The sequence below is a fragment of the Electrophorus electricus genome, chromosome 11 (genome assembly GCF_041902795.1).
Source record: "Electrophorus electricus isolate QZ-2024a chromosome 11, ASM4190279v1, whole genome shotgun sequence".
NCBI lineage: Eukaryota > Metazoa > Chordata > Actinopteri > Gymnotiformes > Gymnotidae > Electrophorus > Electrophorus electricus.
The window spans coordinates 16,595,091-16,608,787 of record NC_137507.1 but is presented as its reverse complement, the minus strand read 5'-3'; the positions used below and the strand labels follow the sequence as shown (position 1 = coordinate 16,608,787).

Genomic DNA, 13,697 nt, shown 5'->3' with positions numbered 1-13,697 from the left:
AAAGTAGTTCGCTCTGCGCATTCGCCCCAACTCAGGCGCGCCGTGGACGCCGCCGTTGGTTCATACCGACTACAATCCCAGCATGCGCGCTTGTTGGACGCGTATGTCGGACAAGAGCTATGACTGAGGATTTGGACGAAGAGGTTGTGTTCGAGGTAAGTCTTTGGTACGTTTAGGCATTTTTTTGTAACGTAGTTCACTCTGTTTATAGCAACCGACATCTTAGGCGCTTTAAATCGGGCGGTGTTCGCCTTCGACCAATTGCTGCAGGTATATCATTGGGGACAAGTGATACGCTGGCCGCCAGCCGTTATTCCTCTGTAGCTAACTATCCTAGCTAACCTATGCAACTTGGCTACACATCGAGCCAGCTGGTCGTGTCTCAGTAAAGTACCAAAAGGCCGTGTTATTTTGTTTGGCGTTAGTTCACCGTAAATGGGCACGTTTAAAGGCTAACTGAGAGCTAAACGAAGCGAAGCGAGGGGTGTGGCGAGGAGGAGACGTTTGTGTTTGTACGGGTGATGGAGCAGGCAAGCATCCTGCCAGGGACGGCTGCGTGTGTTGGTTTACTGCCAGCTAATGTTTTGTGGTTTTATACATCCATGCCGTACCAAGTGTATGGTGCACGGCATGAGTGCTGGCAGCGCTCCGACTTATGCTTTATTTGAATTATTTTCCTCCCCAGCGACAATATCAGCCACAAGTAGGCAGGGAGGTTGTTAAAGTGTTGCAATACTACTTCAAAATGACGGGCTGTAGGAGAGCACGCTGCCTGGTTATGCCGCTCTTCCAGTAATAGCAAGCAGCTGTGGAGTGAAAAAGCATATTTCTCACAATAAACAACTTCTGGTAAAATCTATCTGCATGAAAACTGGTATTAAAGTCATTTACATTGAGTAAACAGTATAAAAAAAATTACTTGCAGAGATGACTGTTGGAAAATCCTGCACAGGATTGAATATTTACATTTCAGTTAGTTACTCCTCTGTTCATCAGCTTTCAACCTGGTCAGACTGGCTGTTTTACACCAATTTCCTTAGTGTTGCATGCCAAAGAAACTACATCTCCGTTCCTGATTTCCTCTGCACACTCTACATAATGCAGTGTAAGATCACCTCATCAGTTATCATTAGTTGGATCTGTTTTGTCTTTTTGTATGGTTGGGTGTAGTCATAGTCAGCTTTATTGGCATTTCGTATCACAGATGTGTCGAGAGAGAAACGAAATATAGTTTTCTCCAGGACATGGTGCTTTTAATGAAATAATTACATTGTTTATTGGTGCAGTGACAAACAAACAAATCCCTTACTTTGGTCATAACCACTGTCTCATTGGCCCATGGGCCTCAGTATGATTTTGTGTCCTGTACATCTGGCTGCTTTTTTTATGTGAAAAATGGTGTCTAGGATTCATGTTTTCTGTCATTGTCCACACAGGATGGGTGTATTGTACCGGTCTTGTGACTTTTAGAACATGTCATGTGTAACATAATGTACTGTCAGCACAGATGGTGTCCCAGGCCACCTCTGCCAAATTCTCCTTCCAGTAAACTGTGTGCTGAAAATGAGGTCTTCATCCACTGGCCAGTTCAGCTGCTTCTTTTGTATCTACCTCATACACATACAAAAACCAGATTCCCTTCCCCTTATGTGAGAATTAGCCACCCAACATGTCTCAGCAAAGGGGCCTGTACTTTGTGAGATTAGTACGGCTGAATTGATGGGTGCAGGGATGTGAGGGCAATAAAGCTCCTTAGCTGTGCCAGTCTGGCTGGAAATGCAGTTGCTCCGGGGCTAGAGCGTCCGGAGCCTCGTCGGCGGAAAGCCGCACATCTGTGTTGGCGGGCCGGAACTCTGGCTTTTGAGGGCGAACTCGTATCCTGCGTGGAGCGATGAAGGGTCTTGGGATGGGGGGGAAGAGAAGCGAGGGATGATGTGGAGGTAAAGGAGGAAGAGGAGGTCAGAAAGGGTTGCTGCAGCTCCTTTCACGGAGAGAGTAGCGTCCAGTTTCCTGAGAGGAATATCTGAATCATGACCTCTCAGTTTTCTTTCTCTCTCTCTCTCTCTCTCTCCCTGTCTCCCCCCCGTCTTTCTATAGAACTCTCCGCTGTTCCAGTATTTACAGGATCTAGGACACACCGATTTTGAGGCATGTTCACCCATCTCTCAGCTGCAGGAGGAGGAGCTAAGTGCTGGGGTTCGGGAGGGTCCCCTCCCCCAGGACACCCCGCCCCCTTCCAGGGTGAGTGCCAGCTTTGCCCGAATATTACGCTAACCTTTTAGCAACATGCTTCTGCCATCACCAGACAATATTATACCATCACTACAACACAAGATTGGTCTTGCATCATAACAGGACTAAGTTGTGTAATGCATTTGTGGTGTAATGTCATTTGCATTTGACGATCCAGAGAGCACGAACATTAATGGGATGCCGTAGCAAAGTTTGGAATTTAAACGAGAAATAAAAACACTGCAGCTTTGTTGAACCAGAGCAGATTTAGAGCGTTTGCAGTACACACATGCCCTGAATCGTGCATGTAACTACCTTTATGTGGAGTGTAATGTTTTAATACAGAGGAATCAGATGCTAATGCCTAATCTGATATTACCAAATGCAGGCTCATGTTTACGTCACATGCTCCGGGAACTGATGTCAGTCGCTTGGTCATAAGTGCAACAGGATATGATTAAATGTTGGAAGATTTGTCAAGTTAGGAACTGTGTTGTGCAGTGCTGTGATGTTTCCTGCAGGGCTGTGCTTGTGCTGATTGCGGGTGTGCGCGCACATGCGCCTGTGCATGTGTCATGAGCAGGTAGCCATGTACATGCCTCTGTGTGTGTGTGTGTGTGTGTAAGTGTGTTTGTGTGTATGTGTGTCTGTGTAAAACCTGTATTGGAACATGGTCAGCTGTGCCATGGAATCTTAAGTTACAGTAACACAGAGGCAGTGGGCTCAGTTTGGCTCGTGTTTGCATGACTTGCTAACATTTGGGCAGGCCCATGCCAATACAATTTCCGCTGAAGCTTCTACACATACACACACGCGCTCCATTTCTTTTTATTCTTTTCTGGCTTTCTTGAACACACAAAGCCCCCCGAATGTCCCAGAGCAACGCTAGCAGAATACTGAACACACTGGCAATACCTCAAAAGTTGGGGGTAGAGGGAGGAATTCGTTGCCTTGATTCGGTCTTTTGCATTCGGTCCTGACGAGCAGTGAGCACAATTCAACCCCCCTTGAGTTCACGGATTACAACACAATCCTCCCAAGAATGTGGGCAACAGGCAACACTTATATTGGAGTTGGCAGAACTCTAAGAGAGCGGAGTTCTTTTTCAAATTCTTAAGGAATGATGAGCTGTGAAAGAACAAAAACTGAATCTGACCATGGTAACACCATCCTGAGGATAGCGTGGTGGTTATTAATTGAGGGGTTATGGCCCAGGATTAATCAGTGATCAAACTATTTGTGTAACCAGTGTAGCTAGATTTATCCTTGCTGTAGTGGCCTTAGACTTTGTGTGTGAGTGAGAGAGAGAGTGTGAATGTCTGCACTGATACAGGATGTCATATATTAAAACAAACTATAAGCCTATAGTTTGTCTTTTAAATGAGTGTGACTTTAAAGGCCGCATGATTGAGATACGTAGTGAAGGATTGGCTGTATGTGTATAATGAAAGCCTTGACCCAGAGGTTCTACTTAATGTCAGCACATTATGTCCGCTTGCTCTGTGTTTAATCTCACACTGGCCTTTTGCTCTGGCGGAACAGTATCAGGTCCAATCAGCTCAAATAGCCTGGGTGTACTGAAGCCTTCAAGCAGTCACTGCGAAATTTGATTGTTGTTTTGAATTTAAACAGTAATCCCGCCCACCAGTACCTACTTCCTCTCAGTTTGTACAGATGTTGTTTTTTCTGTAAATGTTCACATTCTAAACATGGGCATTGATAATCCAGTGCTGTGTTCTCATGCATGCGTGTGGTTTGCAGATGGGTGGTATTTGGAGGCTGGCTGAGATTCTGTGGCGTCTCGGCCCGTTCCATCAGCACAGTGCCCCCCTGAGGCTGGAGCAGCAGCTGGTAAGAGGATCTGGGGGGAGTGGGTGATCTACTTGCTCAGTCATTGCTATGCTGCTGAAACAGGCTCTTTACTTTGTTACTGACATGACACCTGACATGAGCAGCTGAAGTGAGCATATGGCAAACATGCATCTCGACACTGTTATTAATGGGTTGTAAATAAATCCTGAAGCCCCAGTGCACATGAGGCAGCCCAGAGTACAGTGTTTACACTCAGACCATCTGTCTCTGAGGAGCATATGGGTTTCCTGCCTTTTAATTATTGTTCTTTTGTAGAAATTGTTCTTGGATATAGACAAGCATCATTTCTCATATGTTTGATATTTCCACTCTGTGTGGGAAGCTTGCCTTTAATACTCATAAATAGATTTTTAAATTATGAAACATTTATTTTGTTAACAGTAAGTTTTAAGTTATTAATGGCAAAAATGATCCCCTGTATTTTCATAAGTATTGTTGACAGGGGAAATGATTTGGCATACTGGCATTACAAAACACGTGCCTTCCAGCAGACTGGTCAGATTTCCTGTCATTTTGCTAATGGCATTACAGATTACAGATCCTTTCACAATATCAGCAGAAGGGGCCCGTAGGCACGTCCACTGCAGCCAGTCCCTGCAGTCATACTAACACGCAGTTTTGTACCACCCTCAGAGAGAAATGCATTATACAGTAACCAGGACTACGTAAAGTATATGAATATATGAATACACTGATGTTTTGTTTTTTTTTTTACTTTATAAAATATGTTTAAATTATTTATTTTTTTGTCCACTTTTTTTGTTAGCCCTTAGAAAGGCCTGACTGCACATCATTGCTATAAAATTAGGATGGGTAATGTACATATAAATTGAGTCAGATTTTGAGTGTGTGTGTTCTGGCAGGACACTGGGTTTCGTCAGTACGCTCTGCGCTGTGTACTGTCTCAGGACGTGGTCTTGCAGGAGGATGTGGAGCTGATCGAGCTGCTGGACCCTAGCGCTCTGTCTCTGGGCTCAACTAGTATTGTCTGCCCCAGTGCCAGCACAGCTCTGCCCGCACCCCGCTACTTCTCATCACCTTCTATGTGGTACACACACACTGCGTTCAACCTAGACGTTTGTGTGCAATGATATGAGTGTGCATTACACGTACATGCATGCATGCCAAGTGCCTGATGTATGGTCAAATTCTTTAAACGTTAATTAGGAGGCAGGCAGGATTCACTGTGTGTTTTTGTGTGTGCATGCATACGTGTGTGTGTGCGCGCGCGCGCCCGTGTGCGGGCATGCCTTCCTGTGTACGTCCCTTCCCAGGGAAGTCTCTATATTTGTCGGACTGCTGGCCGTCCTGCTTGCAGCCTGGTGCTCTTGTGCGGAGGAAGGGCAGGTCCTGCTGTGGCTGTGTGTGGGCGCACTGGGTGTGTGTTGCGGTGCGTCTCTGTGGCGGAAGGCACGGATGCAGCGGCTGGTCCAGCGTCACGCTGCCCAGCTAGAGAGCCTGGTGATCCACAGCCGCGCTCTCACCAGCCTGGCGCGCAAATCCCTCCGCCTCATCCAGGAGACGGAGGTCATCTCCCGCGGATTCACCCTGTAAGTGTCCACATACGCTCTTTCACGCACGCGCACACACACACACACACACACACACACACACACACACACACACACACACACACACACAAGCATGCTTGTTTTGTCACTGTGTAATGTTGTCGTTCCCCTGCGTTGTCCTTTGTTCTTTCTGTTCTGGTGCATCTCAAGTCACTGTTTGTGTTGTTGGTTCTGGTGTCTGTGGCTTGGACATTTTGTCAGTAGAGTTATTTATGTATCATGGAGGTAGCCACTTTTAATTGTAAGCAGTTACGTTAACATAAACAGACAGAGAAGCACACAGATACTCATGCCAATATGCTGATGCGTGGGCCAAATTTTGACACAGTATCAAATAAAGAAATTAATCTAAAAATTTGAAACTGTTATTTGCTCTCTCTTGCTGCAAACATTTAGAGCTGGGTAAAACTACCTTCTCATTTAAAGCAGCTTTGTTTTTGTGTCCGATATCTACTCTTAGAATCCTGTGATCAACCTTGGTTTCTCTAGGATGGCCATAGCTCCTTTTTTCCTTAAGTTTCTGCTATGTTCATCTTAAACCCTTTCTGGAGTCCAAAACATCTCTTTAAGTCTGCAGGTCGTCAGTATTATATAGATCATTATGTAGCTATGAGTAATGCTGAAATAATGCTTCATAATTTGTTCTGTGTGGGCTGATGCATTCTAATTTCCTCTTAATTTCCTGATGTGGGATTTTCAGTATTATTTTAGAATCAAGCTAATGACAATGTGCTTCACAGCAGGTTTAGTCCTATAGTAGACAAAAACATATGAGTTCAGTCTCACATGACATTGACCTTCTGCTTCATGCTAGTTTTACAGCTGATTGGCAGTACAGCTGCAAGAATAATTTTTTTATATGTTAGAATAATATTTATCTGGTGATCACTGTCACTCATCTTGTCGTTGTCATAAAACCTCATAACTCAGAATCAAAGTTAATTAGTTATTTTGTTCAGTTGAAAGCTGGGTAATTTGTTGCATATTTTATAAATGCATTAGGAAGATTTATTTATGTACACTTTTTTAATTTTGTCAGCTGAATGCAATATAATTGGATGTGTGTGTGTGTGTGTGTGTGTGTGTGTGTGTGTGTGTGTGTGTGTGTGTGTGTGTGTGTGTGTGTGTGTGTGTGTGTGAGATATGTGATCCAAGTAAGCCAATGAATGTAGGTGTGTGATTTTCTACATATTTCAAAGGTAGTGGCAGAAGCTGTGCTGGTTATGTACTGAGCATATGCAATGTGTGTTTGCCCTGATGGTTCTCGGACGTCTGCACAGTTGGATCACGTTTCACTTGTCAAGTTTACTCGACAGGGTGAGTGCGGCCTGTCCCTTTAACAGGGCGGGGCAACTGCGCAGCCAGCATCTGATTGGTCTGAGAAAAGCGGCCTATCAGAGTCTACGGTGTGCGTTCCGAGCCTCCCGCCTCGCCACTTGCATTATGCTCAAGTCATATCCTTTTCTTGCAATATTGTCTAGATTTATTATTACACCATGACTTGCAAGATGGTTTAAAATGCTTTTTGTGTCCATGACGTGATGTTGCTGCTTGGCATCATAGCTGCCGGTTCCTTAACTGTGCATTCATTTACGTTCCCGCTGAACTCTGAGATCGACAACGTCACAAACTATGTCTCCACTGTACCAATCAGAGAGCTGGGCCTTGGCCTGGGGGCAGAGCATCTCTCTGATGAGCAGGCTCAGGAGCTGACCAATGATTACAGCCTGCCTGCCCTGAAGGTAAGCAAAAACCACCATTTACGTCACTTAAGCAAGACGTATATCTTATGATTTTACAATCGAAAATGTTTTAGGACATACATATTTTTTTGGAAAACACCATACATTTTTAAAAACACAAATAGATGAACCTGAAGTTGACCAGAAAAAACCTACTTTGTGAGATTGTCATTTGACAAAACAAAAAACAAAAACTAACTGCCTGATGGTGCGTTTTCGTTGTTCAAGCTCCTGTTTCAGTTGTGGGTGGGGCAGAGCTCGGAGTTTTTCCGCCGACTGGCTCTGCTTTTGTCATCGGGGAGGGAGGAGCCAGAGCCCAAGCCTCGCCTGCTGGCTTACCACAGCGTGGCCGCAGTCACCGGCTCCCTCCGGCCCAGCCTGGCTGACTGCCTTCACGACCTGCAACGCAGCTATGATTTCCATCGTTACTTCGAGATGCAGCACCAGGCGCAATCGTCAGGCCGGGCGAACCACGCCCGCCAGAAATGCCGGGAGCTTAACACTCTCCACACGTCCGTGCGGAGCTTGCAACTGCACCTCCGGACGCTGCTTAGCGAGTACGAAGTTTTGACCTTGATTGTGCCACAAGCCAGTTAGTTAAAAATACCCGGGTGTCGTACATGCGTTGAGGGAGCGTCAGTAGGGTTCCTTCATCGTAGCAGAGAGCAGTACATCAATGAAGTTTATTTAGTGTCCGAGTGTCTCTGTCCGTCTTACTCTTCTCCTCCTGTGTGCAGGGTGATCATCCTGGAGGACGAGCTTGAGAAGCTGATGGTCGCCAAGGAGACAGAGGAGGTGACGTGCGCGGGCTACCAGGAGCTGCGGGAGCGGCTGCACCTCTTGGAGCCACACATGCAGGCCAGCTCCTGCTGCTGGGATGACGTGGCCTCACAGGTCGAGCACATGGTGCGCCGCATCACCGGCTGCCCAGGTCAGGGCTCGAAACCGCTGCCGACACAGCCACAGTAGCACAGGGCTCGACCCTTCGGCCTCCACAGGACGGCTTGTAGCACGAAGGAGGGGACGTTTTTGTTGCTCTTTATGAAACTGGAGCGCGTCCATGGAATAAAGGAGGGTAAAATAACAGCAGTGCTAGGTGGGGCGCACTCGTGTGAATCACTCAAGCGGGTTTGTGAGATTAGCGCCAGGTAAGGCAAACGGTGTCATAGAGAAGCATCATTAAGATGGGAGGTCAGACTTTTTACAGCCTTTTTACCTGATAAATTTATTACGCAATTTCTAACATGTTCCTCAAAACCCTTGTAATATTCGACAAGCATTCTGATTGATAACAATATCGTTGAAAAAAATGCCAGCGACCTTGTGCCTTGCCCCTGCTGTGATTTATGCCTGTGTGTTTGTGCATTCCCACATCATACACAAAGGTGCCTCAGGAATGTCTTTCTGGTGGTTTCTATAGTAACAGGGTGTTTGGTAGGAATATTTTTAGAGTTCCTTATTCGTCCTAGTTCCCACCCAGTAGTTATTCTAGGATGCATAAAGGAAGAGGGGGCGAGACTGTGTGTGTGTGTGTGTGTGTGTGTGTGTGTGTGTGTGTGTGTGTGTGTGTGTGTGTGTGTGTGTGTGTGTGTGTGTGTGTGTGTGTGTGTGTGTGTGTGTGTGTGTGTCTGTGTGTGTGTGTCTGTCTTTATGGTGTGTGTTGGATGGTGAGGGACGTGTCCTACTTTTCTTGAGAATGAGCGGATGTAGTCATCAAGTGAGCGAGTCAGCGGGAGAAGCAGCTCAAAGTTCAGCTGCACAGTCGTGCAAACGTCAACCCGCGCATAGCCACATCTCCCCAGTCAGCACCGCACAATTCAGTGACTTTGATACAGGGTGGAGATGAGGCAGCTGGCGTTAAACCAGGAAATGCCAGTCCTTGCAGGACCTAGACCTCTAAGTTGTTTACCTACCTCACCTTACAAGTAGGTCTGTATCAAATGTTCAAATACAGAGGCATGATGATATGTAGTCACACACAAACATGATCACACATGGTTTGAAACATAGTTCACCGTGAAATGTCATACGTGCCTGTACACAGATGCTCAGACCCATACTCGTGCACTCACCCTCAGACGCTCAATGGATATGTGATGGTGTTTGTGTGTGTTCCACAGGAAGTGCAGAAGGTCCAGAGGAAGCAGCTGACCCTGCCCCAGCTCCTCCTGCTCCCGTCACACACATAGAGGACAGAGACCCTGTCCCAGAGGAACAGGTGCGTCCAGTGTGGGTGGGGTCAGGGGCAGAGGGGGGGGTGGCGAGTGTTGACATGAGTGAATAAGGCAGGGAAAATGACTTCCTTATCTCGTCACAAAAGAACTTTGGTTTCATCTGTAGACACTTTATATCATCTACCACAGCTGCTCTTGCTTAGCAGCCACTGAAGTAACCACTAACAGTCTGTTTGTTGCTGTCGGCAGTTGTGTTGGGCAACAAATTGGTGCCTAAATGAAGAACAGAAAGAAACCACCCTCTGTGTGATCAATAAACCAGAAAACCTCAGCTGTACACTAAAAGCGAATCCAGTAGCAGTGTAGATACAGTGAAGTTACATTCAGGATATCTGTGAGCTCCGAAGGGTGTAGATAGCGCTTTAAGGATGTTTATAGCGTTATCCCCACCCCCAAGTGTGTTCCACTGCCCCTAGAACAGAGTCCCAGAACACACACTGCCCCCTGGAAAGTGGTGGAGATGGTGGAGATTCATATAAGCAGCATTCATGGGTGTGCATGTGAACAGGAACTGGAGGCATGCGTCTCCGACTCGGACTCTGACACGGAGTGGGGCGGGGCCGTGGACATGCTGTCGCCATGGGATCGGGAGCGGCAGCGTCACGAGAGGGAGGAGTCGAGGAGGGTTTTACTTGAGCTGAAGTCTGTCCTGGGGATTCGAACGTCGGAAGGGGAGAGAGACAAATGCAAGCTGTTGCTGTTCAGCGACCAAGGTGCTACAGACACACACACACACACACACACACACACACACACACACACACACACACACACACACACACACACACACCCTCCCTCACAAATCTCAAGTAACACTTTTTTTTTTTTTTTTCCTCTCTCATTTCCAGCAGTAATCCATCACTCCTGACCTAATACATGTCTTGAGAACCATGTAGACACCCACACACTAAGAAACCAATACAGCTCTTTGGAGCTGGCCAGTCCTGCTCCAGGGAATCTGCTTTTCATAATGATTCAGTTTCCATGGTCACTTGCGTGGCCTTGATCCAGCAGTCTCGGGCCTTGGGACTCACTGTCTTTGTTTCTCTTTCTAGCTGCCTTAACACAGGTTGCTATGGAACCTCTTGCCATCCCAGAATCCTCAGCGGTTCCAGACTGCACCGACTTCACGGCAACAGCAGGTAACCACGTCTGCCAGCAGGTGCCGGAAGAGGATGTGAACGAGGAAGCCGAGGAGGCGAAAGACGCAAAGGAGGACGGAGGGAAAGAAAGGCCAGTGACTGAATTCTGTTGCGGAGGCACCGAAAGCACTAGAGAAACCCAGGATAAGGGAAGCGGGCAGGCCGTGTCAGAAGGGCTGCAGTTCTACCAATCAGATGGACTGATTGATGAGGAGGCAGGGCAGGATGGGACACACCCCCTCACTCCCAGAGTCCCAACCCTTTCAGTGATTGAGAGGCTGACGGAACTGCATGGCTCAGAAGCTCTTAGTTTTGGTTCTGCTCTGGCTGCCCAGGTAGCTGCTCGCTCCCACAACTTCACACACCTGCAGGAATGCACCTATGAGGACTCAGAGGAGGAGGAAGAGGAAGTGACATCACAGCCAGAGAAAGACATGGAAGGGAGGTGTTGAAGGACGAACATCGATGAACTGTTTTACTGCAAAGAGGTTATTTATTCCCATCAACTGTAGATTTATTTATTCAGCTTGTTTCAGGAGACTGGCATCAATGGATGTAGCTGGTGTAAGAGTGAGTGAGTGAGTGTGTGTGTGTGTGTGTAATCCATCCATCCCTCTTTCTCTCTGTATGCCTCAGGTACAGGCTAGCACATACAGACACAGAATCCTACATTAATCTATAAAAATGCATATACACACACACACAGCTCATAATTTACATTTAATGCTGGTTACCTGTCCGCATACATGTGCATTGTCGCTGTGTGTGTGTGTGTTGACGGACCTTGGTCAGTGTTTATAAATACATGCCGTGCAGGCCGGCAGAAACGAGCACTTGATTTGGCCACTCCTCTTGTGCTACATTTCAGAAGGCCACCGTCTTTCAGAAGAGGCCCACTGGTTCAACTCTCTCAACGTTCTGCTGTGGTGTTATCTGGGATATCTGTGGGTGTCTCCTCACCCTGCCACTCACAGAAATGAGATTTTGGAATGGATTTTCACTCCCTTAACAAATGACATCATAGACATCCAACATAAATCTTATAATTTATTAACTTAAATTGTTGCTTCTAATTTTTTCTAACATAAGTAAATCATTTTGACATATTGGATTGGCTGGTAATGAACGGTAGTTTTTGTGCTCACATGTAGCTCGACTTTTCAAATGTGTCCTAGCACAACGATAATCATAACACACACTGAAACAAAACACACACATGAGTCTTATGTAATGGTTAATATGATATTAACAATAGCTTTTGGAGAAACCAGAGCCCACATAACTACCTCAGTAATTTCCATGCGTCCATTTATTACCTTTGATCATTAAATAAAGGACGTGCTGGATCGATGTTTCTCATCCCTGTATCCCAGAATCTTCTAGACAGTCCTCGGTTTTTGCTCTGACCCAAGTACCAGTATAACTGTCAGGTATACAGTGTTCTTAACTGTTGGAAGTAGGGGTTTGAAATATGGCAAAAAAAAAAATTGATTCATTTTCACAATACCAAATATATCATGATAGCATGATATTTACTTTTTTCTGACATTTCCTAATGAATAGTCACAATGAGCCTGTGGTGGTGCTTTTTAATTGCTATCAAAAAGTGTACAATAATTGTTCAGTCTTTTCCAGTATGTAAACTGTAAAATTAAATATCTCGTTAAAGAATAGCTAAATATTTAATGGCATATAAGGTACTTGCATTACATACAGGCACATTATTATTATTATTAATAAGCTGTTTAAATTCAATATTAGTTACTGATAACATTAATTATTAACAATTACTGCTGTGATGCCACTAATTGTGCACCTTTTCCCAATTCGTCTGAATCTTGTTCCTGGTAGTGTGCAGCTGGTCAGTGTTCTGGAAGCCCTCAGTCCTGTCTCTGTGCCCTGATGTGTTCAGGAACGTGTATTACGATACAAGGTATTGTGATGATACTGGGGTAAAGCAAAAATGGGGACTGCCTGGTTGAGTCCAAAGACTGTCTTGAGAAACACTGGTCATCATATATGGTGACTCATTCAGGAGCAGTTGGCTACGTTTAGAGTAAGTTGTAGGGGTGTTTGCGAGATGGTTAGAGTTAAGTGTAGGGTTAAGTATACCCTGACCAAAATTTCATTGGAATACATTATTGGAACCATAATCAACTTGATTTAGTTTTAATTACATGTGCTTCTTATGCTTTTTTTTATTGGTCATCCTTTCGTCCACAAGGTGGCACTGGTAAACTGGTTAATCCTAGCATTTTGTTGTTGGAAAAGGGACCTATTTGAGAAGGTAATCACTCGGTATGAATACAGGCAGTGCACAAAACCAAAGCCGTTACCTCCTAAAAATCACTGCCTGCTTCTCAGTTGAAATCTGTAGTAGCCATTATTATTTGAGTATTCTTTTTGTAAATAAAGTTTAAAAATTTCAGCGGAGCAGTAAATAAACCTTAGTAACAAACAGTTGATAATATAATGCATGCCTTAAACACGATTCATTGGTCCCACAAGTGTGTGACTTGGCCCTGCCCAGAGGTTTCTGAAGTTCTGGAGAAATCATGGCGACAATAATTGCATCATAACCTGTGTGTATTTGCTAATTCTTTTGTGCATCTGTTAGTGCTTTTGAACTTGTTCCCCGGTGCATTCATTTTTTAATGTTCAAAACCTCCTCCAAAAAACAAACAAAAAAAACACCGTGACTGTGAGTGAATGAATGCGTGCAAGATTGTCTGTGTTCTCACTCGGCATCAACTAAGCCTTTTCTGATGCTTGTAAAAAAAAATTTTTTTTGCACTTCAAACAGCAAACAAATTCATTTGTGAAATAAAGTTCCCAAATTCATCTCGGCCTGTTGCACTTCTGTATACGTCAGTTAATCGGTCCAGGGTGAGTAGGCTGTGCGGG

At 45.4% G+C, this 13,697-nt stretch overlaps 1 protein-coding gene across 6 annotated transcripts; it reads left to right on the top strand.

The window, feature by feature from the left end:
- The first annotated feature begins 15 nt into the window (after positions 1-15).
- Positions 16-13,634, top strand: vezt (vezatin, adherens junctions transmembrane protein). 6 transcript variants are annotated; one of them, XM_081722544.1, is made up of 12 exons: positions 16-155; positions 2,098-2,241; positions 3,994-4,083; positions 4,968-5,152; positions 5,379-5,654; positions 6,956-7,129; positions 7,270-7,417; positions 7,646-7,974; positions 8,155-8,348; positions 9,538-9,635; positions 10,160-10,364; positions 10,500-10,689. In XM_081722544.1, exons 1-12 carry the CDS (start codon positions 120-122, stop codon positions 10,517-10,519), a joined length of 1,899 nt encoding a protein of 632 aa, XP_081578670.1. In that variant the 5' UTR covers positions 16-119; the 3' UTR covers positions 10,520-10,689. The 6 variants fall into 6 exon arrangements, with proteins under 6 accessions (XP_081578670.1, XP_026876472.2, XP_026876471.2 ...); XM_027020671.3 differs by lacking the exon at positions 10,500-10,689 and adding an exon at positions 10,707-13,634 and having other exon boundaries at positions 17-155; positions 6,992-7,129; XM_027020670.3 differs by lacking the exon at positions 10,500-10,689 and adding an exon at positions 10,707-13,634 and having other exon boundaries at positions 17-155; positions 6,980-7,129.
- The last annotated feature ends 63 nt before the right edge of the window (positions 13,635-13,697 follow it).

What these genes read in the sequence shown, in the direction of transcription:
- vezt (XM_081722541.1), top strand. Translation starts at nt 120, where the DNA reads ATGACTGAGGATTTGGACGAAGAGGTTGTGTTCGAG. An exon ending in ACGAAGAGGTTGTGTTCGAG is followed by an intron (nt 156 to 2,097) that starts GTAAGTCTTTGG and finishes GTCTTTCTATAG; the next exon opens with AACTCTCCGCTGTTCCAGTA. An exon ending in CCGCATCACCGGCTGCCCAG is followed by an intron (nt 8,349 to 9,537) that starts GTCAGGGCTCGA and finishes TGTGTTCCACAG; the next exon opens with GAAGTGCAGAAGGTCCAGAG.